General features: G+C 42.6%; 1 protein-coding gene across 4 annotated transcripts in view; it reads left to right on the top strand.

Annotated features, from left to right (window-relative positions):
- The first annotated feature begins 19,888 nt into the window (after positions 1 to 19,888).
- Positions 19,889 to 27,736, top strand: part of LOC125726683 (copine-5-like) — a 92,481-nt gene continuing 84,633 nt past the window's right edge. For all 4 annotated transcript variants that reach the window (XM_049003059.1, XM_049003058.1, XM_049003057.1 and 1 more), the window contains exon 1: positions 19,889 to 20,314. In XM_049003059.1, coding sequence (XP_048859016.1) covers positions 20,205 to 20,314 — 110 coding nt within the window. In that variant the 5' untranslated portion in view covers positions 19,889 to 20,204. The remainder of the gene's footprint in view (positions 20,315 to 27,736) is intronic.

Genomic DNA, 27,736 nt, shown 5'->3' with positions numbered 1-27,736 from the left:
TAAAAACGTTATCCATATTAAAAGGTAGTTTTAAACGTAATTACATATGCATGCTTTTTCGAAGCCTACTAAAAACTTTCCCTTTTAGACTTAAAAAAAGGTAACTTCCGCTTTAAGACTCAAGGTGGCGTTTATGAAGCGCCTAGGACGCGGAGAAGAACTGTGGGAGCGGGAAAAATGGAGCAGTTAGCTAAGCCAAAATCTCCACAAAAACATTGAAACCCGCTAAACATATTTTTGGTAACCCAAAGGATTTTGGTCGGTGTCCACTGTTTAGGAACGACTTTCGCTGCTTGCATCTGCATGCGAAGCAGTACAAGCCACGCACGGAAACTGGTATGTGGATCGGCATCGACCTTTTCTTTTCCTAGTGAGGAAAAACTGCTGCTCAAGGTCGGACTGTGTTGATACAGCATCACCTACAGTGCGGTAGGATCTGTGTTTATTTCATCTGGAGGACTGAACTGATATTCCTTTTCTTTTTACTTGGACTCGGACTTTCCTAAAGACAATGCCTGAATTCCCGTACTTCCATAATTGTCGATGTTATGGTGTAGTACCTAATTTAGGTAGTTTTACCTAAAAAGGGTAATACGTGAAAGGGTAGATTTACCTGGGTATAATAATCAAAAGTGACCACTTACATTGACCACTCCCATCGAACTTAGATTTGGCCCTGTAGCATTACTTGCAGGGGTATACAAGCATACAAGTGCTACAAAAACGTCACGTTTTTTCTTTATATCAAACCGCTGAGTCAGTATTTTATGTTGGAGCTCTCGTAAAGTTGAGTGTGATTACCACAGAGTACATGTGGAGTCTCGCGCGGTAACCACAAAGCTTATCGCTGTTATCGCTAGCCGAAATGCTAATATTAAACCGCGGTAATTATTTTAAAGTGAACGAATTAACATATAAAGTAAAATAGAATGAGAAACTTGTATGTCAGTTAGAATGTTTGATTTTGTTCTATTGTTTTGTAATGTACCGGAGAGAGACTAACTGCCGAAAACAAATGCCGTTTGCCAGTAAACCTGATTCTGATTACTTTACTGTGAATGTACTTTATGCCTGCGCAAAATTTCTGTAATGTATTAAAGTAGGACAGTTACACGTATATGTCAATAACATAAGGTAATGGAAGCAAATTAGTTAAATTAAAAGGATCCGAGTACGGTACTAAAACCATAATCCGGATCCGGATATTTTTTCATGTAAATTGATTACAGTACGAAGAATATTTGTATTTAAACAAATGTTTTTTATTTCTAATTAGTATTGTGAAACACAGTGTCTCTTACAGCATATAAAAGGCCAAGTGTGTGTGTGTCATTTTTTGTGTGACCTGGAGCTATAGAGATCGAATTGTTGGATACATTGATGGCAAGCCGAATCCCAATAAATTTAATCTATACAACTGTATGCAAAGAACTCCTTTGTAAGTTAATTTGGATTTTACCATATACATACCCCATCCAATTTTAAAGTGCGATAAGAACATCTTTATTATAGAGGTGGTGAGGAGGTTGAACTACCTGTCATTGCAACAGAGTACTTGAGAGGAATTTTTAAACAATTTCAAGGGATCTAATGATTTATTTGTATATGTTTTTTCACTACCCAGGTAGCCAGTTTGTAATTTCTTTTGCTTTGCATTAATTGCAGTGAATTAGTTGTCTTACCTAATTACTGTTTTAAATGCGGTGTGTTATTCCTGTGCATTTAGTTTCTCTGGCTTCTTAGTCGAATCTTAAATCATCTTATTGGCCCAATACAACGTTATTTTCTCTTGACCCAAAACAAGCAAGGGTTACTCGTGTTCTACTGTTTCCAAATTACCTCTGTTTGCAAAGCAACATCCACAAGAAGGTCCAATGTATTATAGGCTGCTTTGCACATCAGGCATTTTTAGGGCTGCCGCGATAAGTCAATGTAGTCGATGACGTCGACACTGAAGATGCGTCCACATCAATATTTTATTGTGCATCGGTTTTTATTTTAATAAAATTACCATTATGATTTCTAAAACGCTTCTATTCATAACAAATGTTTTCCTTTAATATCACTACGTAATTATGGGAGTAGTTCAAATTACCACAAAACAAAAAAGTGGTACATTGTGCAAAGTTTGATGGTATACCACACGGGCACTAGTGCTGTGCATGAGCATCTGGATAGGGAACGCAGAGGGGCTATTCTGGACTGCCAGAATATGCAGAACCACCCCAAGTGTTATCCGTTCATCTTTATTAAATTACCTTTCGCTTTTAAATATCTTTTATCCTTGTAGTTGCTAAATGCACTCATTATTAAAGCCATAAAGGTGTCTGCCTGCTACCTTAGAATCTCCATTGAATAAGTTTTTGAGAAAATGTTCAGGCTAAAATTTGAGCGTGTTATATGTGGATTGATGGTCTAACGGATCTCCAACATTGCGCTTGTCGGAACCAGCGTTATTGTCGTAAACTGAAAATGGGCACAAAAGGAAATAATTCATGAACTGAAATAAAAATGAAAACTATATTTACAAAAAAAGTGTCAGACTTTAATCAGCAAAAACATTGCCACACCACCACCATCTTTTCACCTTGTTTATGTACGATAAATGTTGTGGTTGCTGAGCTGTCCCTTTGTTGACTGAAGTGCTTATCGCATCCATGATTTAGCAAAACAGTAGCATGTAGCGTGCACCTGTAACCAAATTTAACAAGCACAAAGACACGTCGAATTTATGCAGATTACTAACTTTTGCGCATCACAATATGCATCTCATTAATATTTGAGGCATACTGCTAATTTGCTTATCGAATTGTTGGGGTAATGTCCATGTAGTGCTGAAAAGCTGGCATCAATTACCTAAAGTCCTGCAATAACATAATTTTGTTTTGAAAACACACTAACTTAAATTGTCTGTCTGATTTTCTGTAGAAAAATGAATCAATTAGATTGGTCAATTAATCAGTAAAATAGTAGTTTATGGTAGCCGTAGACATTTTACTTTGGAAGGTGAGCAACACACACACCACATAAGCCAACTGAAATGGATTGTGATGTCTTAAATTTTTGTGATTTTTCTACCCATTCCATATCAACCACCAAAATACTTATCTTTACTTCTCTATAATGCAAGAGAAACAAATTTATTTGTTTATAAATAACATTTCACAGCACTGAACTTGTTTTTCACCAAAATTTTATATTACCAGCACGAGAAATCTTGTTTACTTAAACATCCAGACCCCTGAGGTCAACTGGGAAAGGTTTACTCAGTGTTCCCAGAATCAAGCTCATTTAAATCAGGGTTTAAAACGTTACTGTTTGCTGCAGCTTTTCAATAAATTAAGTCATTCTCTGTGACCTAAAATGTAACTTTTTTTAAAGTAAATGTTTGCCGCTTAGGCTTCTGTTTTATTTATTGTGGTTTAATGAGTATTTTAATGTGTAGCACTTGGAATAGCCTTGCGTCCGAATTGTACCATGTAAAAAAACATATACAACAAATAAGAAACTGATACACCCAGTTATGTTGCATCACACATGGGTGTCCATCCAGGCACAGCTGTAACACTCATGTTTCAGCTCTTGGTTTTATGACATTTGCAGAGCTGCCAAAGACTTGAAAGATATGATGCTGCATAATGTACATCATACAGGACCTGGGTTTGTGACCTGCAGGACAGGTCTCACCCCCGGGCACCATCCAGATATGTTGGCAGGAAGGCAGAGAGCATGGCTGGTCAGAACATGCATAGACACATTACAAGCACAGTAGATTAAAATGGCATGTACATAGTTTCGGTGTGTTATGTGTTAGGTTGGGGGTAAGCTAAACTGTAGTAATAGGTCTTGAGTCTAAATCTAAAGACTGAGACCAATTTCGCATCCTGAACATAGGCTGGTAAAACATTCCCCAATATAGGGGCCCTGTAGTAGTATGCTTTACCGCCAGCTGTCACTTTATATTTGGAATGACAAGGAAACCTGCATTCTGTGATCTGAGTGGAAAATCATCTCAGGTGAATAAGGTTGCCAGCGTTCTTTATAATGCGGGAAGATCGTGTGTTAGAATATGCCCACGTCCCGTATAATACAGGACGATGGTGGCAACCCTAGTTAAGAACCAAAATGAATTTTGAAAAGCTACCATGAGAACCAAGGGAGAGAATTCAGAATGCCATATATTAATTCTTAACGAACATAATTATGTACTGTAAGATATATTAATTCTTAACGAACATAATTATGTACTGTAAGATATATTAATTCTTAACGAACATAATTATGTACTGTAAGATATCTGGACCTCTGAAGTACAATATGTTGTTTCACTTTGTGCAGAAACTGTGACTGTATTTCTGTGGTGACTAAACTGCCTACATTTTCATTCTAATATAATGTTTGAAGACTGGCATCCCATCTTATGGAAGCAGCTGCAAGATGGATGAATGGATGATGGAATGTTGTGGGATTGAAATTTTTTAAGGATAATTTGTATAATTAGATGTTATCTAACCAATATTACTGAGGCTTCTCAGCATTATTAAAATATTCATTATTATGAAATAAATTCAACCATAAAATATAGCAAGAACTACGGTATATAACTTGTACTGTTTCAATAATACAATATATGATTAATATAATAAAGTATTATATATAGCATGCAGTATGGAGCACAGTTGCTTCACGCTTCCTGGATTGGGGTTTAGATCTCACTCCCGTGTTGTCTAGGATTTCTCCAATGGCCCAAAAGCATTTTGTTAGATGAATTTCCGTCTTTAAATTGCCCATAATGTGTGAGTGTGTGTCATGCCATTAGCACAACGCTGCAATGCATTTGCTGGGCAGATCTGTCAAAGCAGCTTGAAGATGGAAAGATATATTGTCAATTTATTCATCATAACTTTTTCCCCTCAAAAGAGTAACTAATACAGATGCACAAAATAATTCCTCTTTACTGCCACCAGAGGGTGCATAAGCCCTTTTTCTGCTTTTAAAATTCTCTCTCTTCCTTAATACAGCTGAACGATCGTGTTGGTTTACTTTTTGCTTGTTTTTGGCTGGATGACAATAGTGTGTAGCTTTTTACATCGTACTTATCTGTCTACTACAGATCTGACACAGACGGGGATTTGGACTACCTTTGCAAATAAACCCGTTGGCAAGGACAGGGGAAAAACAGTGTCTAAAACAGGGCAGATTCTAGGTTGTGATCCCTAGGGGGCTCAGTCCCCATAAATGTGTATGAAAATGGGAGACAAGTAGATTTAGAAAAAAGGTTATTGGGGGGGGGGGGGGGGGAGAGAGTATCCTGAGATACACTCACTACAGTACTAGGTAACTATAGTACTCCTCTATGTGTATTCCCAGAGGGCTCTGCTACAAGTCTTAAACTAAAACATTATTTTCAAATGCTTAGGGGTGATTCCACTGAATCGGTTCCATTTGCATGTTTCAACACTTAATCTAGATAATACAGATATTTAACTGTTAAAAATGTGCATTGGTTTATATCGGGCAACTTTTTTTTAAATGAGGTTTTTAAGTGGAGTATGACTGCATTTTTCTCAGTCCTGTTACCAAAACCTCATGAAACTGTTTAAATGTCATTTGAAAATCATTTCAAGTAGTTGTCTTGTTTCCCTCAAATAAGTGTATTTTAAAGAAACTATTGGTTATATGCTCAAAAATGATATATTTTTGTGGTTAAAAAAATCACTATATATGTTTAAGTTGTACTTTTGTCTTGGAGTACTAACGGAAAGTGATAGAACTGAGAGTTAGCCTAAAATTAGCAAATTCATGAACCGCAATGTGATACCTGGCTCGTAAGCTCCTCGTGTGTGCCACGCCCCCTGATTACCCACGTGTGCTTCCCTGATCGTCTCCTGCTGTGTTCGATTACTTTGATTAGTCTTGTCTTATTTAAGTCCTGCTCTTTCCTGTTTGCCTGGTCCGTCATTGTGGTTCTGGTGTGTATTCGGTGTGGTGAATGTCTCCTGCTCCCTTTACCCCAATAAACCCCGTGTTCAGCCCCGATTTCCACCTGTTTACCTGCCTCCTTACCAGCCGACCCGCACGATCATCGCCTTGCTCGCCCACGGTCGTGACATGCAGCTACATGTCATCAAAGCTATGTTGTAGTAAAACTCAATATGATAGCATGCAACTAGGACTGCCGCTATTACTTGACGTAGTCGATGACGTTAATGCTGGAAATGTTTTGGCATAAATGTTTTACATCAATGCATAGTTTTAAAATAATTTTTATAAAATTACCTTTATGAGTTCTAAAACGCTTCAGTTCATAATAACATATGTTTTCATTTTAATATTATTAATTAATATTAGAAGTTCAGATTATCGTAAAACCAAAAGATGGTTTTACACTGCGCAAAGTGTGATGACATACTATGGCGGTACTAGCACTGTGCATGTGCAGCAGAAGAGAAAACACACACAGGCGCTAATCTGGGCCTCCAGAAAAGGCAAAATCACCGTGTTAAATTACCATTAGCAATGATTTGCCACATTCAGTAGTATGCCTAAAAATTAATGAGGTGCATATTTTGATGCCCAAAAGTTAGTAATCTGTATAAATTTGGCGTATCATCATGCTTAATAAATAAAAACACAAGTGATAAGGAATGGACAGATTAGTATCAACATCTGTCGGAGGAGGAGATACTGTGGTTAAACAAGGCAAAAAAAATGTTAGTGGTGCTGTGGTACTTTTTGCAGATTAAAGTTTTCATTTTTATTTCAGTTTACTATAACGACGCTGGTCCCAGAAAGTCCAACGCGCACACTGGCACCGTCAACATCAGATTTTAGCCTAAGCATTTTCACAACTTATTTAATGAAGATTCTATGGTAGCAATCAGACAACTTCTTGGCTTTCATAATGAGTGTATTTAGCAGCCTCAAGGACAAAAGATATTAAGAAGCTCTCCGTAATAATGGTCATTTAATAAACAATAATGGACAACATTTATGGTGGGGTTTTGCCTTTTCTGGCGGTCCATCATCCAAAATAGCCCCTGTGTGTTTTCCCTTCAGGTATTCATGTATGGTGCTAGTGCTGCCTTAGTATGCCATGGAAACGTTGCACAGTGTACAACCTTTTTGTTTAGTGATAATCTGAACTACTCCTATAATTACATAGTGATATTAAAAGAAAACATTTGTTATAATGGATTGCGGTGTTTTAGAAATCATATAGGTAATTTCATTAAAACTAAATAAATTTTAAAATATAGATGTCAATGTCATCGACCATGTCAACTAATCGCGGCAGCCCTAGTGTGAACTTTGAGTTGAGTGACGTTCTTCCCATATACTGCATCTAACCGGTTATTCAGATGTGCAAAGCAAGCGTGCAGCAAACTGCGTCCACCAAATGTTATCTTTGAAGGAACTTAACAGCCCCACGCTTCTGCCTACTTGCTATCATTGCATGTCTGTTGTCCTATGTCTGCACTAAAAAATAACTTGTATTTCATATTAAGGTTATATGTTCTTTTTGTGAGGCTTTCTGAACCATCACTCAGAAAGGTCATAAAAGGTAAGAGCAAATTTTAGCTACTGTTGCCATTGTGAATTTTTTGTGAATTAAATGAATGAAGGTCTAGTGCTCACAAAGTGCTCACTGGACTGGGGTCTAAACACCCTGCAGCTCTGGATAGAGGACAGATGTATGTTGCTCTTCAATTGAATATGTATCGCTTTTATAGTGCTGCTTTTATAAAGTGAAAGGAGGACTGTCTGCTTTTCCTGAGGTTCTGTTTGGTAATCCATCTTTCATTCACAGCTTTCTCCAGCCCAGGGCAAGTTTGGAGCCTATCTCTAGAAGGTAGGGTCACCCCAAATAGTGTGCGAGTCCATAACAAACTAGAGAAAGGTTGTTCAGCTTTACCAAAGTCTTTGGCTATATTTGCTGATGACCTGAAGCCATAGTGTATGCTGTCTGAGCTATGCGGCTGTGAAGTAGACCATTACTGGAACCATTACTGAATTTCCTGAGCACCACTTTTGAGCACAACATGGAATGCAGTCTTTACCCACATTTAACCTGAGGGTATTTTAAAGTTGTGGTTTGTCTGTCCCATCAGTTACTATCTATGGTATCATAGGCAGATGTGATGTGTGAATGCATGCGTGTCTATATGTGTCTGTGTGCAGAGCAGAGCTGCTGACAGGAGGGCTAAGAGGAAACACCTTTATCCTTCCACCTCACTGGCACTCTCGACAGCAGTGCCTGCAGACCCCAGTCCGTCTTAATGCAGCCTCCACACATCCAGCTCTCTTTTGCCGCCCTGACCAGGAGTCAGCGGTGCCTTTGTTGCCAGAGCTGTGCAGCAGGTCACAGGAGTGGCTGCCGGTCTTCAGACATTCTCCATGGTGACGGGCAGCCTGATGCAGCTGCGGGCATCTGTGCAGATCAGTAAAATCTCAAAGTATTATTTGAAAATCTGTGAAATATATGCATTCACACAGCAGTCCACAACAGATGTAGGTCAGAAATCAACATAATTAAAACTTTCTTATTTGTTTAAACTGTATTACATTACGTAATACCTTTTAGTTAATGAACTGAAGATGCCTCAAGATGCTCCTTTATTTAGATACATAGACGTATCTGTGCATTGTCTTTCTGATGCGTCATCAGAAGGCACTGGTCTCTGTCTGGGGCGTCATCGGAAGGCACTGGTCTCTGTCTGGGGCGTCATCGGAAGGCACTGGTCTCTGTCTGGGGCGTCATCGGAAGGCACAGGTCTCTGTCTGTTATCTCTGATTTTTTGGATGCCGATCCAAACTGCCTGTTTGTTTCCTGTCCTTTCCATAATCTCTCCTTTCATTTAGATTTTATCCATTTTAGATTTTTTTTTTTCTCATCAATCCTCCATCCATTATCCGTTGCTTATTTGGGGTCAGTTAGTAGGTGCAGTAGTCTGTGCGGGGATGCCCAGACCTCCCTCTCACCAGCCACCTACCAATACCAGGCCAGCCGAGATGTATAATTCCAGTTCCAGTTCACCATGCCCAAGGAGGCATCCTAGATTTGATACCAGAGGTATCCCAGATAGATACCAGAACCACCTCAGCTTGGTCCTTTCGATGCGGAGGAGTACCTCTACTTTGTGCTCGTCCCGAATGTCCATGCACCACATGGTTTAGTCCAACAGGGGGTGCAGATTAAGAGTATAAGTGATGTGTTGGAGTGAATGGCGTTAAGGTGCATGTTTAACATTAGCAGGTGTCGTTTATGGTCTATAGTGCTTTTATTTTGTGTAACATGTTTTTATTTGGCAAAAATAAATCACCATTGTGTCATTCATTCTGCTGAACTCTGATAACACACTGTCTCACATTACCTGACCCAGATGTGTAGGAATGACATAGCTTAACCCCTGTGAAACTGCTAAAAACTCAATGAAAAACCAGAACCAGTCCTTCTGGTGCAGGTCCAGTGGCCTTATGGGACAGCGTAGTGTCCATCAGATGCATTCTTTGGAATTTCCCAGAATTTAAAATGTTGTCTGGGATCCATTTGCCTGCAGTCCCCCCGACCATCTGCCCCTGGTGACTGCCCTGTGGTCCGCTATTGTTCATGTGTTCACAATTGTCTGTCTGTCGGTCTATGGGTGTTTGTATGTGTGTGTGTGTCTCTGCCTGGCTGTGTGTGTGCCTATGGATGTGTGTCTGTATGGATATGTGTGTTTGTGTGTGTATATTTGCATGTGTTTTTATGTCTGCGTTTATCTGCGTATGCGTGTTTTTATATCTGCGTGTGTTTGCGTGTATTGATGTCTGCGTGTGTGTTTGCGTGTATTGATGTCTGCGTGTGTGAGTGCGTTGAGCCCCTCTAGCTCGGCCGCCCTCTTACACTCTAGGAGTTGCGGCTCCGGGTGTGAAATAGGGTGCCACTGTGGCACAGCGGCAGCGTGCAGTGCGGCTTGTACGTGCTCTGGCACTTGGCTTTTAATGGGTTTTGTTTTCCTGCTCCCTGTGGAAATTGCATGGGAGCACATTATGTGTGACCCCAGCTGGTGGAAATTGGAAGGCAGCAAGACGCAGAGAAGCAGTTATATGTGTGATGGTATTGGGTGTCACTCTGTCTCCATTGGGCTCTTCATTCCCAACTGGAGCAGCAGAGGGTGAGGTTAGCCAAGCCGGCGATGGGAATCTCTCATTCGTCAGTGCACGCCAAAGACCATCCTGCTATTGGCTCAGTAACACTCATCCCAGGTTAGCCAATCAGGCTGAGAGACTCGGCAGCACGACCCTAAGTCATTTAATCAACTGGCTGTGTCCGGTGACACCACTTACTCTGGTTGGGGACACACATCTACACTAGGGAATAGGGTTAGGACATCTCTGGCAGCTTGGTGAGCACAATCATGCGACAGAGAATTTGCTGCAGGTTCAATTGGAAGAAAGACAAAAAAATCCAAATCATGTACACAGGGGCATCACTGTCCTGGCATTTTGCTGTGTCACAGCAATACAAATATATACAATTGCCAGGAACAAAGAGAGGGAGCAAATCAATACAAACACATCTGGTCATCTGAATCTCTCTTGGAACATAAACTGGCATCTCATGTGTCTACTATTCTCCGCAAGAGGGATCCCAAATCTGTCAGTGCACAATTGGCAGGATTACACTGACCTCAAATTAGCAAATCAGTCTATTATGGTGAGGAACACAAAACAGGCCCTAGAACAGCAAAGGAGCCTTTCCCTGCACAATGTGAACATCAACCTGTGTGTAACATCTTCAGCTGATGTTCTCAGTCAAATTGGCTTCCGGAGGTTAGATGTTTTATGAAATCAGTTCAGAAGAGACATTCTGGCCATTGGACCTTTCAGCATTTTAAAGAAAATATCTGATAAACTCCTTAAGAATGTTGAAAGACTTTACCACCATGTCTGCGACATACGATTACATGACTGAGCAGGTGTCATTTTTGTGTGTCAGATTAACAGACTCGCAGATCCTTTGTAGAACGCACAATGTTTTAGAAGCAATAACAATTTATCTTTTTATATGCGCACTGACTGGTTTCTGTAAATAGCAGGCAAATGCAGGTTTGTCATTAAATGTCACTTTTCTGTCATGCTCCATAATGACTTCAGATGAATTTGAATGGTATTTCTTATTGCAGTGGTTATTGTCTGAAGTGCGCGATGTAGTGCTGATTGGGTGTTTGCATAGTTGAGTCAGAGAGGGGTAGGGAACAGGTGTTTAAAAGTTCTGCTGGGACAAACTTCATCAGGTGTTTTTGTACCGGCTGCCTTCCAGCCTGGGTTCCTAGGCTCAAGACTCCGTTTATGCATTCTACTCCAGATGACTGGCCTCACTGGACTGCTTGCTGGTCTATATCGGCCATCTCTTTGTTCATTCTTTGCTCTCCCCCAGCTCCTCCCCCAAAGAGGTTTATACCACAAATGGACTCAAATAAACCCATAAACAGGCATGTCGCTTATAGTGGCTTGCAAAATTATTCAACCCCTGTGAACGTCGTCGTCATTGTTTGCATGATAAAAGAATTGTACACATCTGTCCATTCAGTTTTTTTATTGTGAATTCATATGCAGAAACAGTAATACATTTCCAAAGTAATAATAACCCATTTTCTGTAGATGTTTGTTTATAGAGCACTTTTGAAGAACAGGAATTGAACCCAAAGTAGCAATGCAGATGACAAAACAATTACATTTTAGACTCCAGACAATTGTCATGACTTTCTAGGTGGGTGAGTACTTTTGCAAGCCACTGAAAGGTTCTTGTCGTACTTTGGGAATATGGAGTGACGTGGACCAGCCTGCCAGACAGATATACTGCTTGGGCGTTTGAAAACAAATTTGGGTGGGTTAAGAATAAACAAATGGCTCCTTTACTTTTTGTGCTGGATTTTGTGTCACATTAACCACTTGAAGAGGAGACCTTTCATAAGCACACCCTTTGGAGATGGTTCTCCTGTCACCTGATTCTGTGATTCTATGTCTTACTGGGCCCAGAACGCTTCTCCTACCTTCTTTACATAAATGGCTGTTCTTGGGGGGTTTATGAAATTACCCACAAATACCAATGAAGGATGAGGGCCTTGCTGACTTTCGAGTTAGGATCAATTATTTTGAATAACGATGCTGCAGCAAGTATGAATCTCTTCCCCACTGCAAGCTGTTTTCAGGTTCTTCAGACATCCTGTTTAGATTACTCCAGATTGCCATTTCAAGAAGAAATTACTTCTCCATCGGCTGTATCTGGGTATGAAAGGGTATAAAAATGAAAGGTATCATGAGCTATGACTATCACATCAGAGTTAACATTGGCTGTACAGGGGTGGCTTGGTGTGTAGCACTGTTGTTTCACACTGTAGATTCCCCATTCCGATCTGTGTGGAGTTGCATGTTCTCCATGTGTCATGTGGGTTTCCTCCCACAATCCAAAGACCTTCAGTTAGGCTGATTGGTGTCCCTGGATTGTCCGTAGCGTGAGATGGTGTGTTTGCATGTCCCCTGGACTGGGATAGACTGCATTTCCCACCAGTGTCCCTGTAGCATAATGGATGGAAGAAACATGCACCACTGAACCATCTTGCTTTTGTTTTTAACGTTTTAAGGATGTCATAGTTAGCGTTAGCATTTTTCCCATAGAAGTGAATGAGCGGGCCCCATAAGGATAGGTATACCCGACGTGTGTGTGTAAAATAGAGAAAATTTAGGGATCTTGCTTTTCTCAGCAGTTCTGTTGCCATTCTGCTTTTATTTCCCATGATGCCTCTTCATAGCATTATTAGGACAGACCAGTCCAAATAAGCTTGCTGAACTCATTGGCACTGTCCTCTTCGTTAGCATGGCGCAGAAACCTCTTTTGAATTCATCCTGATGCCTCATCAACATAAATTGTCGTGGCCAATTTACCTGTCATCCAGGTAAAAATTTAACCAGCAACTGTTACAATTTGTCATGCAATCTATGAATTCAAAAGTCTCATATCCCAGTCCAGAATGGTTGGTATATAGGTATAATATAATTAGGGCTTCATGGTTGAATCAGATAAGCTTGTTGTTTTATTAATGAAGATAAAGCTGACAGTTAGAATCCTTTGTGAAGGGAAAGGCATATCAACTGGACGGCCTAATGAAATTTAAAGATTAGTGTTAGCTTTGGGAATTAATGTATTTGTGATGCGTTATGAGAGAGGGAATGTTGTATATTTGTTAAGATTTGTACCGGCGTCTGCTTTGGGTCCTGGCTGAGGAGAGTGTGATGGTGCTCAGGCCAGAGCTTTGAGTACTGCCAGTATCCATCCAGGGGCATCTGCTTTGAGTCCTGGCTGGGGAGAGTGTGATGGTGCTCAGGCCAGAGCTTTAGGTACTGCCTGTATCCATCCAGGGGTGTCTGCTTTGAGTCCTGGCTGGGGAGAGTGTGATGGTGCTCAGGCCAGAGCTTTGAGTACTGCCTGTATCCATCCAGGGGCGTCTGCTTTGAGTCCTGGCTGGGGAGAGTGTGATGGTGCTCAGGCCAGAGCTTTGAGTACTGCCTGTATCCATCCAGGGGCGTCTGCTTTGAGTCCTGGCTGAGGAGAGTGTGATGGTGCTCAGGCCAGAGCTTTGAGTACTGCCTGTATCCATCCAGGGGCGTCTGCTTTGAGTCCTGGCTGGGGAGAGTGTGATGGTGCTCAGGCCAGAGCTTTGAGTACTGCCTGTATCCATCCAGGGGCGTCTGCTTTGAGTCCTGGCTGGGGAGAGTGTGCTGGTGCTCAGGCCAGAGCTTTGAGTACTGCCTGTATCCATCCAGGGGTGTCTGCTTTGAGTCCTGGCTGGGGAAAGTGTGATGGTGCTCAGGCCAGAGCTTTGAGTACTGCCTGTATCCATCCAGGGGTGTCTGCTTTGAGTCCTGGCTGGGGAGAGTGTGATGGTGCTCAGGCCAGAGCTTTGAGTACTGCCTGTATCCATCCAGGGGTGTCTGCTTTGAGTCCTGGCTGAGGAGAGTGTGATGGTGCTCAGGCCAGAGCTTTGAGTACTGCCTGTATCCACCCAGGGGTGTCTGCTTTGAGTCCTGGCTGGGGAGAGTGTGATGGTGCTCAGGCCAGATCGCTTGAGTTGGGTATATAGTCACTTCTCAGGACAAGTTTTGTAGATGCATATCATAATAATGTTATGTCATATAATAAGACGGTTCCTTAAAGGATCTGCAGTTTATATTAATGAAACCTGTCAATTTCAGTAAGGAGGAATGGCTTCTCATGACTGTATCTGTGTAATCAAGGGTAGTGTGTCCCACCCTGCGACGCACAGCGAGCTGAGAGGGAATAAAGACGTGGACTATTTGGGGGTCCCTGAGCACTGAGTTGGAAAGCTTTAATCTATGGAACTGCCGTTGAGAATGAGACTAAAGGTATGGCGGTCTGCAGCTGCGGAATTCCTGTGAAAGAGGCTATGGGGGATTCTCAGGGAAAATCTCCATGAAGATCTCCATGAAGCATAGAGAGAATCACCACGGTAATTCTTGCGTCTGATGGATGAATATCTATAAGTCAAGTAAAGTGTGATGTTTATCTGGGTAATTTAATTGCTGCATACATTTTGTTTATATTGCTGAACAGTTTCCTTCTGTCTTTGGGAAGGACACAGAAGGTTTGCGCACTCCTCTCAGTAACACATTCCTTTTTACTACTTTTGTGACTGTTTCAGAACCACCTGCAAGAGGAGAATGCTATTGCTATTGATGATCTGCTTTTCTGTGTACTTCAGTGAGTAGGGAAAGGGTTTTAAAAATGAGCAACAGGTCCATCACTTGTGAAAAGGAATGACAGGTAGTGCTGGAACCTTGGTCTGCATAATGCTGATCTGCTGTGAATGATGTTTATAACGGTTTGTGTGTGTGTCAGTGTGGCTTTGGCATTGGGAGCTCTGGTGATTGACTCACACAGTGGCTGCCAGCGCCAAATTATGGGGTTCCGTGTTTCTCCCATGGGCTGACAGGTGTCCAGGGCCATTGGGGGAGGGGGGCGGAACCTCAACAGCTACCTTGATCGTTCATCTCCATGGCTACGCTGCTAAGTCTGTCTGCATGCCAACAACCGCAACTCAGGTGTCTGCCAGTTCTCCCTGTGGGCTGCAGTTAGGGTCTACTTCCTCAACCACATACATGGCCTTATTGTAAAGGCAACCTTTGTTATACCTTCAATGTTCATCTCGGTTTATAAGTGTGTGTGTGTGTGTGTGTGTGTGTGTGTGTGTGTGTGTGTGTGTGTGTGTGTGTGTGTGTGTGTGTGTGTGTGTGTGTGTGTGTGTGTGTGTTTGATTCTTCAGAGATCAAACAAGAGCAGTCAGGGATCTCAAGAAGTGTTGGGGTTGGGGTTAGAGTGATGCGCAGGCAAGTGAAGAATAAACAGCAGCAACAGCAGAGTGACCAATGCTAGCTGTATGACATTCTCAGTGTATCATGTTCTTGAAAGACCACAGCAGTGCTGCCAAAATCTGAATACTATAATTTTCTTCTTTTTGTGTTGTGACACTGGGACTAGAACTTTGCAGAGATTCTCTGTCTGGCCTGCGACCCTTCGGATGTAACTGTTCTCTGCTCTTCTCTCCTGGGATGTTTCATCTTACAGAGGATCGGCAAATTCTGCTGCTAGTGAAGTTTTTATTTTTATTTTTGTTTTGTCTTGGGTGTGACTACACCAGTGCCAGATATGGGTGCAAGTACCTTTTAGTAAACTTCAGATTACATAAGTTATTAAAAATAAGGGCACTGGAATTTGACACGCTCATGGTTTAGGGTCTGTCCATGGTTATGTTTTAGTACATAAAGATGGACACACTTGGCTTTTTAGGCGCCATTTAAAGCAAGTTTGACTGTATGGTAAAATGCTGCTTGGTGCTTATAGGGAAGGATCAGGTCATTTTGGGTGTGAACTTGAATTAAAGTTTTATTGAAGGAAAGTATTTTTAATTGCACAAAACATAAATATATTTCAATGGAGACAACTCTAGTTTAAGAAACAGGGAAAACAAGAAATCAAAACTACTCATGTCATGTCAGATCAAGTCATCTTTATTCATATAGAATAGACAACAGGTGTCAACTGAAGTACTGCACAATAAACTCAAGGTAACACAAACAGCAAATAGCAAAATCTATGAGGAAAACATAAGAAAATAAATGGCTAACAGATTAAGAAGCACTAAGGTGATAAACACAACCAAAGACAGAATAAACCAAGACAGAACAGACGAATGAAAGCTGAACCACCTAGGAAAATAGGGCTTTTTAAGTTGGACTTAATTATCTCCTGTGAGTCTTAGGCTGATATACGGTCCTCAGTCTGGGTTTATTGTGAGCTAAACAAGCATAACACCAATATAAGAAACTCCAGGAACAAACGTGGGACAGGTGGACTGAATTGATTCATAAAACCAATGGCGATGAATGATTGATAGTACGTAGTATGTATTATTACAGTATTTCCAATATTTTTGTGCATTTTTATTCCTGTTTTTTATTCCTGTTTTTCTAGAGAAAGGCAACCATGGAAGTATGCAGGGAGACTCAGCCATGACACTGCGCTCAGCACTCCATTCTCCACGGCACCACAAATAAATCGGTGTTACGGCTTCCTTACTGTGGTGACGCTGAAAGCATCTGAGCTGGTGAGCCAGGATAGTTATAGATGCACATTTTGATAGCTCCGCATTAGGGAAAAACATAAAGGAGAGCTGAAAGCCTCTGTGTTGGGGCGGAAATACAAGGCATCTGTCTTTCCCTGGGTTTGATTGACAGATGTAAGGCTATGGAATAGAGCCCTTCTGTTTGTGCCCCAGGGGATTGCTGTAAAGTGCAGCCACGATTGGTTATTGGTATATTGCCTTTTTTGCTTTAAAGCTGTTTTGTGCCTGATGTGAAAATAGGTGGTACCATCAGGACATTAATAGAACCAAACCTCTACAGTACATACCTTTAATTGTGGTTAATAAAACTGCTAGCAGTTCATTTTTCTTTTCTTTTTTTTTTTTTTTTTTTTTTTTGAAGATTCATGTTTATATTATAAAAGCATCATTAGGTCATCCATATCTGATAACAAATGAAATTTAAAAAAACAGCAGTGTTATAATGGTTTACCAGGGAAACAAGCGAAAAATGCACTTGTTCTTTCTGGGGGTTTATAAAGACCTTTGTCAGTGTCACAGCTTTCAAGACGAAGGACTCGAGGTAAGGTGTTTTGACAAACAAAATGGTTTTAATGCACTAAATTTAAACGAATGGAAACAAATTGGACTGTGAGTGAATAAAACAAGAAAATCACAATGAGGAAAGTCAAAGGCTGACAGGAGAAACAACATTAATGACTGGGACAGGGGAGCACTTGTATATGAGACTGACAAGGGAGCTAATGAGAGTCAGCTGGGAGTAATTAACAGGAGGGTTAGGAAGGAAAGGTAAGACAAACGAGTAACAGGTGGGGCTTATTAGGGTCACCCCAGGGAGGACACAGGAGGGTCAGGTGGACATGGCAGGCAGAATGTGACAGTCAGTGCCCCAGAAAAATGAATGAGGGCCATGACATTACACTAGAAAAGGGTCCCACTGAATTTAAACATAACTCCGCTAAGGCTGTCCTTTGTCACCGATTCTTTTCATAACTTTTATGGACAGAATTTCTAGGCGCAGCCAGGACATTGAGGGTGTCTGGTTTGGTGACCTCAGGATCTGGCTTTTTGCAGATGATGTGGTTCTGTTGGCCTCATCAAACTGTGACCTTCAGCTCTCACTGGAGCAGTTCGCAGCCGAGTGTGAAGTGGCTGGGATGAAAATCGGCACCTCCAAATCCAAGACCATGGTCCTCAGCCAGTGAAGGGTGGAGTGCTCTCTTCGGGTCAGGGAGGGGGTTCTTCCCCAAGTGGAGGATTTTAAGTATCTCTGGGTCTTGTTCACAAGTGAGGGAAGGATGGAGTGGGAGATTGACAGGCGGATCAGTGCGACGTCAGCGGTGATGCGGGCGCTGCATTGGTCCGTCATGGTAAAGGAGGAGCTGAGTCAAAAGGCAAAGCTCTCGATTTGATCATTCGATCTACGGTCCTACCCTCACCTACGGTCACAAGCTGTGGGTAGTGACTGAAAGAACGAGGTCGCAAATGCAAGCAGCCGAAATGAGTTTCCTCCGCAGGGTGGTTGGGCTCTCCCTTAGAGAGAGGGGGAGAAGCTTGGTCATTCAGGAGGGACTCAGAGTAGAGCCGCTGCTCCTCCACATCGAGAGGAGCAAGATGAGGTGGCTCGGGCATCTGGTCAGGATGCCTCTTGGACGCTTCCCTGGTGAGGTGTTCGGGCATGTTCCACTGAGAGGAGGCCCCGGGGAAGACCCAGGACATGCAGGAGAGACTATGTCTCCTGACTGGCCTTGGAACACCTTGGAATTCCCCCAGAGGAGCTGGATGAAGTAGCCGGGGAGAGGGAAGTCTGGGTTTCCCTGCTTAGACTGCTGCCCCCACGACCCAACCCAGAAAAGCAATAGATAATGGATGGATGACTGTTACTTGGCTTAATAAAGAGTAGTTGGAATGTTCGATGTTAACGGGGAACATTAGCAACTGCATATAAGAACTCTTTGGTTTCCTTATAGCAGTCCGACATTGCAGACATCGCAAGGAACAATACAATACAAACAATAATATTATCGCGCTTTTACTACCGCTAATGTAACCTGCAGAAACAGAAACGTTGTATTCCATTTGGCTGTCTCCGGCAGATGCAGTTTCTGTATATCGAATATACATAATCGAAACTTTTGCGCACGAGTTCTCTGGTTTCAGTTTGTCATTCGATTATGCTGTTACTGAACATTCAAAGAAAGATCCCAATTCCCGTTACTCATTTTCATGTTTTTCCTAAATATAAATTTCCTTGACAGCTGTCACTGCGTATGGATTAATTGCATGATGTTCATAACAATGCATGCGGAATAAATGGATATTTGTCAGGCAATCGACTTACTAAAATAAATCTGTCCGTGAGACGGACCCCATAGATAAGACAATATCTTCAGCGTCAGGAAAATATTATCATGCTAATTCCGTTATCTTGCCATGCATTATTTGTTTCCAGAGCTCCCAATGCCCGAAGCCACACTGACACACACACACACAAACAGGCTACTTCCACACACACAATTGCCCATAGTCCCAATATGGTAGCCTAAAGCAATTTCGTTCTGGTCCAGAAGTTCAAGTAAAGCAAAGCTTTGTTTTTTTTATTGGTGATCAAAGCATTACTAAACGTCGGGAATATGGTTATTATTGGACTTTGTCCTGGTGTTCAGTACACGGTATTGAACGATGCTACAAAGTGAGCACATGTGAGCTGTCCAGGTGCTGAATGGCTGCACGGCAGCACGACTGGAAGTGTCGCTTAGCGTTCCGCGTTTCACGCCATGCTGTTTGAGGTTGGGCAACAAAACATGATACCGGTTTAAAAATGTTGTTGAATGAGGATTCCAACGAGTTCTGATTCTTCTGCATAGTACTAAAGACGGAATAATTATTTTACGAGGTATTATTATAAAAATGTGTATTGAAAATGACATGAATAATCTGTCAAAAACACAAACATTTATTCATGCCAAATATCAAGTCAGCGCTTTCTCAGGTTTTGAAAACAGCTACGCTAAAATTACTCCCTAGAATATATTTTAATCTAATTTATACGTGCTGCGTCGAAGTTGTTAATCTTTTTTTTTACCCCGCACAAATAATAACGTTCGCGAAGGGAAATGAGTTCTGGCAATTGATTAATAGCTATAGATAATCAACAGGGACAGCTGCAATAACGGGCAGAAGCGAGCAGCATGTACAAGAATGCAGAAAGGGGTGGGCTTCGCAGTTTTTGCTCTCTGGACTCTGCGCTGCACGAAAATAGCTTTATTTGCGGAAAAGACGGCGAAGTATCGGGCCACTCTTCCTTTTTTGCATAACTTACTACCGAACGTGGATCGCTACCTTCTTTCCTACAGCTATTTTAGGTTACAGAAGCACTTTAATGTGAGGCTCGCTTGTAATTCGCTAGGCGCATCTTCTCTCCTATTACTCCGTGGTTCTCTCCGATACTCGGTGGTTTGCAGTTAGATTATCTATACTCAAGGACTCGACCAGCACAGGACTGTGCGAATTGCGGAGCGGCCCCGAGTCCCGGAGCGCATGTACGGCGGCGTTATGGACAAATCGGAGGACATGGCTTCAGTGTGCGAGTTCGATCCAGGGACGGGCAGCATCCCTGCCACCAAAGTAGAGATCACCGTTTCCTGCAGGTGAGCCTGTTACGCTGATCCAGATGCTACTGGTCTAAGTCGGATCTATATGCTCCAGACTTGAAAAGCATATAACAGCTGTGAGGATCTGGGATCCCAATAATGCTGCGTTTAACTTGCTTTATATAATGATTAAAACTGCGAATCGGGATCTGTTTCATCTGCAGAAACATGTCTAAGTTCAATGTAAAAGCTTGATTCAAATTGTGATTAGGCAACTGCTGGTCATCTATAGATAGTGTATTTGTAATCTTAACAGAATAAGCATTAGGATATTTCTCTGTAAAACAGTGGTGTCTGAAGCTTGACAATAAGATGCAACCTTGAGGGATCGGGTGTCATAAATCTGATTTCTAGGCTTTCTAGCGTACGGTTTGTTAAAGTTCGGCAGGAATGTTTTATGGTTATAAGGCATCGGGATACTTTACTGAAATAATTTATTTTCAATTTTCCACAAAGACTTTCCGTAAAGTTCTCGGTTACTCATAATTTATGAAAATTGTTTTACTTTTCCTGACAATTTCGTTTAAACACCCACTAACTGCAGCACAGCTTTTCTGCAGGTTTGCGCACTGGGAATGAGGTTTGTTCGCGGTGATTTAGGGGCTTAAATAGCGCTGAGCTCTTTTAACTTGTGTTGCTGGGAAGGGTTCGAATGAGACCCTTCTGGCTCTATTTAGGACAAAAGGGAACTGTTCATTAAGTTTAAAGTGAACTAGTATGTAAACATAACTATGCTGCTGCTTTAGGTTGTAAAAACTTTGCAACCTGCTTTTAAATCATTGCGTGCTGCATTCAGTACATTGTTAGAATTTTTATGCCTATAAGCACTTCCAGTTTATTTTCAGGAGTCGCCTATTGGCATATTTCGTTGCTGTTGCTAAGTTCCGGTCGTAGCTGGGACGTACGGTGGCGGTAGGCAGCAGTACAGGCTGTCGTAGCGGTCAGGCCTGAATCCGTTTGTTATGACTGAGGGCGGATTGTCCCCGCCCCCCGTGGCCGTTCTCACACCTCCTACATACCCGCCTGACAATTTCCCTAACGTGCAGTCAACAGTGTGATGTAATCGCTAATAGCTTTCTTGCGTTATTGTCTTTATGGCATTGTTTATTTATATAATCTATTTATATAAATCCCATTTTTATACCAAATATTGGGCAGTAGGGCCACAAATTAAAATACATTATACAATGGGTGAAAGTATGAGTGAAAGTCTTCAGCAAAGCATCGGAGTTTAGCTGATATCTAGTAAATGGATGACAGTGTAAGCTCCCTGCTACTGATGTATTTGTCATAACCAGGACTTTGTGACAGTCCCTGCAGCATCAGTGCTGCAGTGCCAGGGCTGCAGTGCCAGGGCTGCAGTTCCAGGGCTGCTATCACAGAGACAGTTCTGCTTCCACTTCCGCTTCACCTGCCATTCCTAAAGGGGGAGAATACCTCAGGTCTGTTTACCGTGATTCAGTGTGGGCCAGTGTGTAGATTTCATGAAAGTGGGGACTGCAGCTTCTGGGTACCTGGCTGTGCTGTGAGGTGAGCTGTGAATGAAACACGCGGGCATTTCTTCACATTTCTGTAGTGGGTGTCTTGTCACAGCCAAGTACGCTGATTAAAAACATCAGGGGATGCCTATGAAACATTAAAGATCCCGGGATTCCCCCGTTATGCAGCAGAAAGCCAAGGACGATCCGCAGCGCTGTGTGGGTGGCTCCCATTCCTTTATGAGCCAGTGCCCTTGCTTTTGGCCATTTCCTGCGGTTTGGGCTGTTTCCCCTTTCTATGCATGGGTGTAGACATCTTCTATAAGTACGTGTTTATCTTTGTTCCCTGGGCGTGTTGAAGTTTTACCTTTGAAACGTTGTCTTACATGTTGGTAATTCTGCTGTACCGCTGCTGCGTGTAATCATTGCCCTGGTGTGCTGCCATTTCCATATGGCGGGTTGCAGTTTCCACCTAGTGTGCTGGTGTCTTCCCAGTCTGTTCCTTCCTTTCATCTGCATTGTGTGCCTGCATTTCCCATTATGTTGGTGTTTTCCCTCACACACATACTTATTTCTTTCTTGAATGTCATCCATCCTCTTTCTCTATAGAGTACATAACAAGACCGGTCACCTTACCCATGCTGATAGTCCAGGATGTCGTTCACATGAATGACAGATGAAGGTCGGTTCATGATGCAAGTTAGGTACCGTAGATGGCAGATGACCCCCCTGTATGAGTCAGATTCATTACCAGCCACTTCTCTGTGTTCTGCATTGTTACTGTTTCAGTGATACACACATTGTTAAATGCATGCTTTCTTGCTGTCATGCCAAATGAGGGGACAGTAAAACATTACCAAATATACCCATGGACACAATACTGAAGCTAAAAACATAGTGGCAAGTCACTAGATCTTCCAAATCTGTTCCTTCACAAAGCTGAATGAGTCTGTGTATCCCTACACAATCCTCATTGCTCAGTGTAGCTGGTGCAGCAACCATCACCTTGGATCCACTGTCATCAGGATTCAAAGCCTGCATGGCCTCCCTACTTGCCCAGGGCCCCACACAGTGCTAAGGATGCCGGTTATTAAACACCTGAGTGGCACAGCTGAGTCTGCATTGCAGCAGAAGTGTTTGGGGGGGGGGGACACGGGACACCTGCAGGCCTTCGCATAGCAATGGCACTGACTTTGCATCTGCCAGCTTAATGACGGACTGGGGGTGCCTGGCCAAATCGGCGGCCCTCTGAGCTCCACCTGTGAGAGCCACTGCTTAAGTGACAAAGCCATGGCTGTCCCTGCTGCTGTTTCTGCTGCGGGCTGAACCGACATTGTGATCAGGGCAGCTTAAGACATCCTGATCCAATAACACGCTGTGTCAGTCATAGCGGCCCTGTCTATTAGCGTGGCACTTTGTGGGCGATGCAACGCAGGCCAAGGGAAGCAACTACTGGCGCTCACCGCTGTGCATGAATCCGATTGGAACAGAACTCTTGTCTTTCTACAACAGCCTACAGGTGATGTGCTTGTTTGCAATTGAGATGTAGGTATGATAGCAGTTTAGCACTGTTGCCTCACACCTCTGGGACCCGGGTTCATGTCTCCGCCTGGGTCACATGTGTGTGGAGTTTGCATGTTCTCCCCATGTCGTCGTGGGGTTTCCTCCGGGTACTCCGGTTTCCCCCCACAGTCGAAAAACATGCTGAGACTATTTGGACTTGCTAAATTGCCCATAGGAATGCATGTGAGAGTGAATGTTGTGTGAGTGTGCCCTGCGATGGGCTGGCCCCCCATCCAGGGTTGTTCCCTGCCTCGTGCCCATTGCTTCCGGGATAGGCTCCGGACCCCCCCGCGACCCAGTAGGATAAGCGGTTTGGAAAACGGATGGATGGATATGATAGCAGTGATTCTACAGTAATCATTATTATTAGGAACTCAGTGAGAACCAGTCACAGTAGTACCTGTGGCTTAATAAGAACCAGTCAGAATAACATGCACAAAATGAAATAAAATATAAACTGGACATACACATTCATGCAGCATGAAGCCTAATTGGGTGGTATTGTGCAAATAAGTTCACATCTATGTATATGTATGTATGCATGCATTCGCACATAGAAATATTTACATATATTTATTACCTATGTGAGCTTATCTGTCTAGCCGATAAAAACAAAATAACAAGACATTTGCTTGTGTGCCACTTGTGGTTTCAAGCTTCAGGTTTGCCAATCAGCAAGCAGAAGGGGCCTGCAGTGGGGGCTGTGTGATCAAAAGGTACGAGGCACCATGCTGCACTTCAAAGCTCTAGGAAAACAGCTCTGTTCTGAGGAAGAAGCGAGGGTTGCTCAGCCGTACGACTCGAGGACACCCTGCAGGTGCAATGCCTGGATCACTGATGTCAAGCATGATAAACAAGCTGTTAGAACTGGCTGGTCTCTCATGGAGATGCGCTGTCCTCACAAGGGTCTGTAGATTTTAAGGTGAATAAGCTAATAAATATGTCTAGAGCTCCATATGTGCTGGTTCATAACTACAGGCAGGATACAGTGGGGCCCAGTATATTTTTAGAGACTGTTGATATTGGTCGTGCTCACCCTTACTGGTGAGAGCCCTCCTCTTTGATTAGTTTCCTCCTCCATCAGTTCTTCAGGGTTCATCTCCCTCCTTTATTGGTTATTCCCTCCTTCAGTCATCACATCATTGGCCAGAATTTACCTTGTCTGCCGTACCCTCCTTCATTGGCCAGTACTCTTATGAGTCAGGCCTGTTGCTTCCTCCATCACAACAGGCTGATATTACTTCACACAGGAATCTGCCGTTACCTGAGTGCCAAAATTTTACAAAAACCCAGCTGCCTTCATAGCTGTAGGTCTCTTTGTTTTTCCTAATCCTGTGAGCTGTCTCTCTCAGTGCTCTCTGTTCTTAGGGAACCTGAAGAGTGCTTAACTACAAGACCAGGAGTGAAAATGTCTGGGTGGCAGAGCCTCGCTTACAAACACACATAGCAACAGTGGGGTGCTGGGTGTTCAGCACCTTCTCTATCCTTTCCAACAGGTTACCTACGAATTATCATTTGGCACATCAGACAGAAAGCCAGCACTGGCTAAAAGAAAGCAAGTGACCACTGACATCAGCGGTGACTCCCATGAGGTGGCCTGTTAGCTGATGCTGCTTCATGGAGGTGCTGCTGGGGATGTGCAGTGTAAAGGTGGGGGGGAGACCGTGCAGCCGGAGTGTGGTGTGTGGGATGTAGAGGAAGGCTTTGCGTTGCACAGTTTGAGGCAGGGGATGCTATTAGGTTAAGTATCCACGGCTCCATTTCCTCTGCTCTCTCTATCACATTCATTAGTGTTTCTATTTGTGTGTGGAACATGGTCATATTACCTGCATATTGTGTATGACTGCTAAGGTTCTCTGTATTTCTTGTAGGTGTGTTTGTGTTTTGATTCAATATATGTGTCTGCAAAGGTTGGAACTCCAGTGAGTGGGAGGCAGGGGTGTGTGCTGGTTGCTATGAGTTACTGGAATTATGTGTGTGTAATTGGGGGGGAGGCACAGTACTGTGGTTCACTGGAATGTTTGTGTGTCTGCATATTGAGCTCTGGGCATCATTGGGGGTAACAGTCTGACCGCAGTCAGACTAACTGTGCAGGATATACAGCTCTGGAAAAAATTAAGAGACCACAGCAACAAATTTCACTCATTTCTCAGTTTATGGGTGTGCGCCTGTATAAAATGTACAATTTCTTTTGTAAATTTCAACCTGACACTTCTCTGTTTCACATTGATGAAGGGCTTCTTCCTTGCTTATTGGGGCTTCAGTCCTGCTTCTAGGAGCCTGATACGAACAGTCCTAGAAGTGCACTTCACACCACTTAATGTTTCCCATTCCTTTTGAAGGTCACTTGATGTCCTCCTCCGATTCGTGAGGCACTGTTTAATAAGTTGACTGTCATCTCTGGCATGAGAGTCTCTTCTGCCCTCTGCCTTCTGCTTTCTGCTCCTTCCCAGTGTCTCCTGCTTCACCTTGTTTTTGTGTCCTGCTGTCTGAGAAACACTGAGCCTGGAAGCAGCCTGCTGCTCAGAGTCGCCTTCTGCCAGCAGAACCAGGATTAAACCAGGATTTAACTTTGCAGAACAATATGTAGTGCATGACGGAAGGTGGGGGCAGAGGGCCATGGTGTGGAGCTGTTTGGGGTGTTGGTAGCCACAGTATTGTTGAGAGTTTCATTTGATGTGAAGGGCAACATCAGTAACTGGTGGCAACATGAACATTTCACTTCTCCTTTTTACGCCAACACCCTGAGCAGGTCTGCTAAGCCAGAGGAGGTTTGGGTGCTTCCCCGTCTGCAGAAGACAGTCTCCATGATGAATAATTCATGGCCTAGCTGTTTGGAGAAGCCTGTAAGCGCTCTTCATAGAGCCTCTGTTCAGGCCCCCTTCACTGCCATCCTGGTTTTGTCCTCCCACTGCACTAAACACAAATGGGACAGTTACTTTTGAAGGTAGAAGAGAAGCCATATGGTTTTGCCAAATGCCATTTGATTAGCTGTGAAGTCATGTGACTGGAATCACAGGCATTAAAAGAAGGATTTAGACTTTCACAAGAGGCACTGGGAACAGGGTGAAGAGTGCTGCTGGCCTCGCTAATTATAGCTTATGACGGCAGCCCTCCTCCTAATTAAAGAAATAGCACTAATGCACTTGTAAGGATTAATAACCCTCATAACATGTTCTTTGTCACTGCCACACTTCAGCATTATGTATTATTTTCTGTTTGTAGTTTCTGCACTTGTCACAACAATGTATGTCCCCCAGAAAGGAATTTATGGAAGATGGATAAACTGCTGTGTAACTATGACAATTCAGTTACTGGACTTGGACTTCAGACTTGGTTGTATGACTGTTTAAAAACAGTGGTAGTGTAAAAGCAGAGTTAGTGATGGCATCCCTTCAGAGTCACTAATGCATTAGGAGGAGTCCCCAGGAATGACCCAACGGAAGGTGGTAGTTTGCAGAGAAGGTCTCCTCCTAGGTAACATGAAACAAGCAGCCCAAACTCTGTAGAATGTGACTCTTAAATGTGGTACTTCCAAGAGAATGAATTTTTCATCTTTTGCCAGTTTCTGCAGTACGCAGGATGCACACTGCCTGCTGGTTCACTGGTGATACAACCATTGTGTGTATAATCTCTCCTGCTGTATCTAGTTCGTACCAAAAATAAGGTAAGATGTTACCTTAAGGTAACATTGCCTAAAGGCAATGTTACCTCACAGCCACAAAACTGTTACACTTGATAACTGCAGATTATTAAATACTGTTGTCTAATGAAATATGTCCCCTGGGGCTAGAGAACAATTAATTACATTGCTACAAAAAATTAGAGGATAAAAGATAAAATCATTTATGGCTAATTAGCTATGTAATTAACGAGAATAATACTGACATTGTTTTCCTGCTGGATATAGCCTGGTCTTTGCTCTGAACATTGTCCTTTGTGGTAATAAGAAAAATTGCCTATACATCCAAGTGAAATAATTAATAAAAATTTGAAAGATTAGAGCTTTAAGATGTAACAACTGAAAGGAAAGTAAAAGGAGAGAACTTCAAACAGAAAAAATATTGTCAATGATTTATAGTTAATTACTAATGGATTTGTGAAACGGTTAACACCATGTTTGATTTCAGCTTAGGAATAGTCATATAAAAATACTTTTAGGCAGAAATTATCCTTGAAATCAGAGAGGTGGGGGCAGTGCTTGTTTTCGGTGTCAGGAAGCGGAGCTGTGGGAAGCACCTGCTCCCCCTGCACTGGCTGGCTTTTCCCACTTGTCTCGTCAGTTATCAGCTCGCCAGTAACTCAAGGGTTGTTTAAGCTCCCATTCACAGCCAAGCTCAGTGGTTCTTCTCAGAATAAAAACAAAAGAAGGTGAGGA

Source organism: Brienomyrus brachyistius, unplaced genomic scaffold, assembly GCF_023856365.1.
Source record: "Brienomyrus brachyistius isolate T26 unplaced genomic scaffold, BBRACH_0.4 scaffold74, whole genome shotgun sequence".
In the NCBI taxonomy this organism is placed as follows: domain Eukaryota; kingdom Metazoa; phylum Chordata; class Actinopteri; order Osteoglossiformes; family Mormyridae; genus Brienomyrus; species Brienomyrus brachyistius.
The sequence above is the reverse complement of the archived record's forward strand: the minus strand, read 5'-3'. Positions and strand labels throughout refer to the sequence as shown.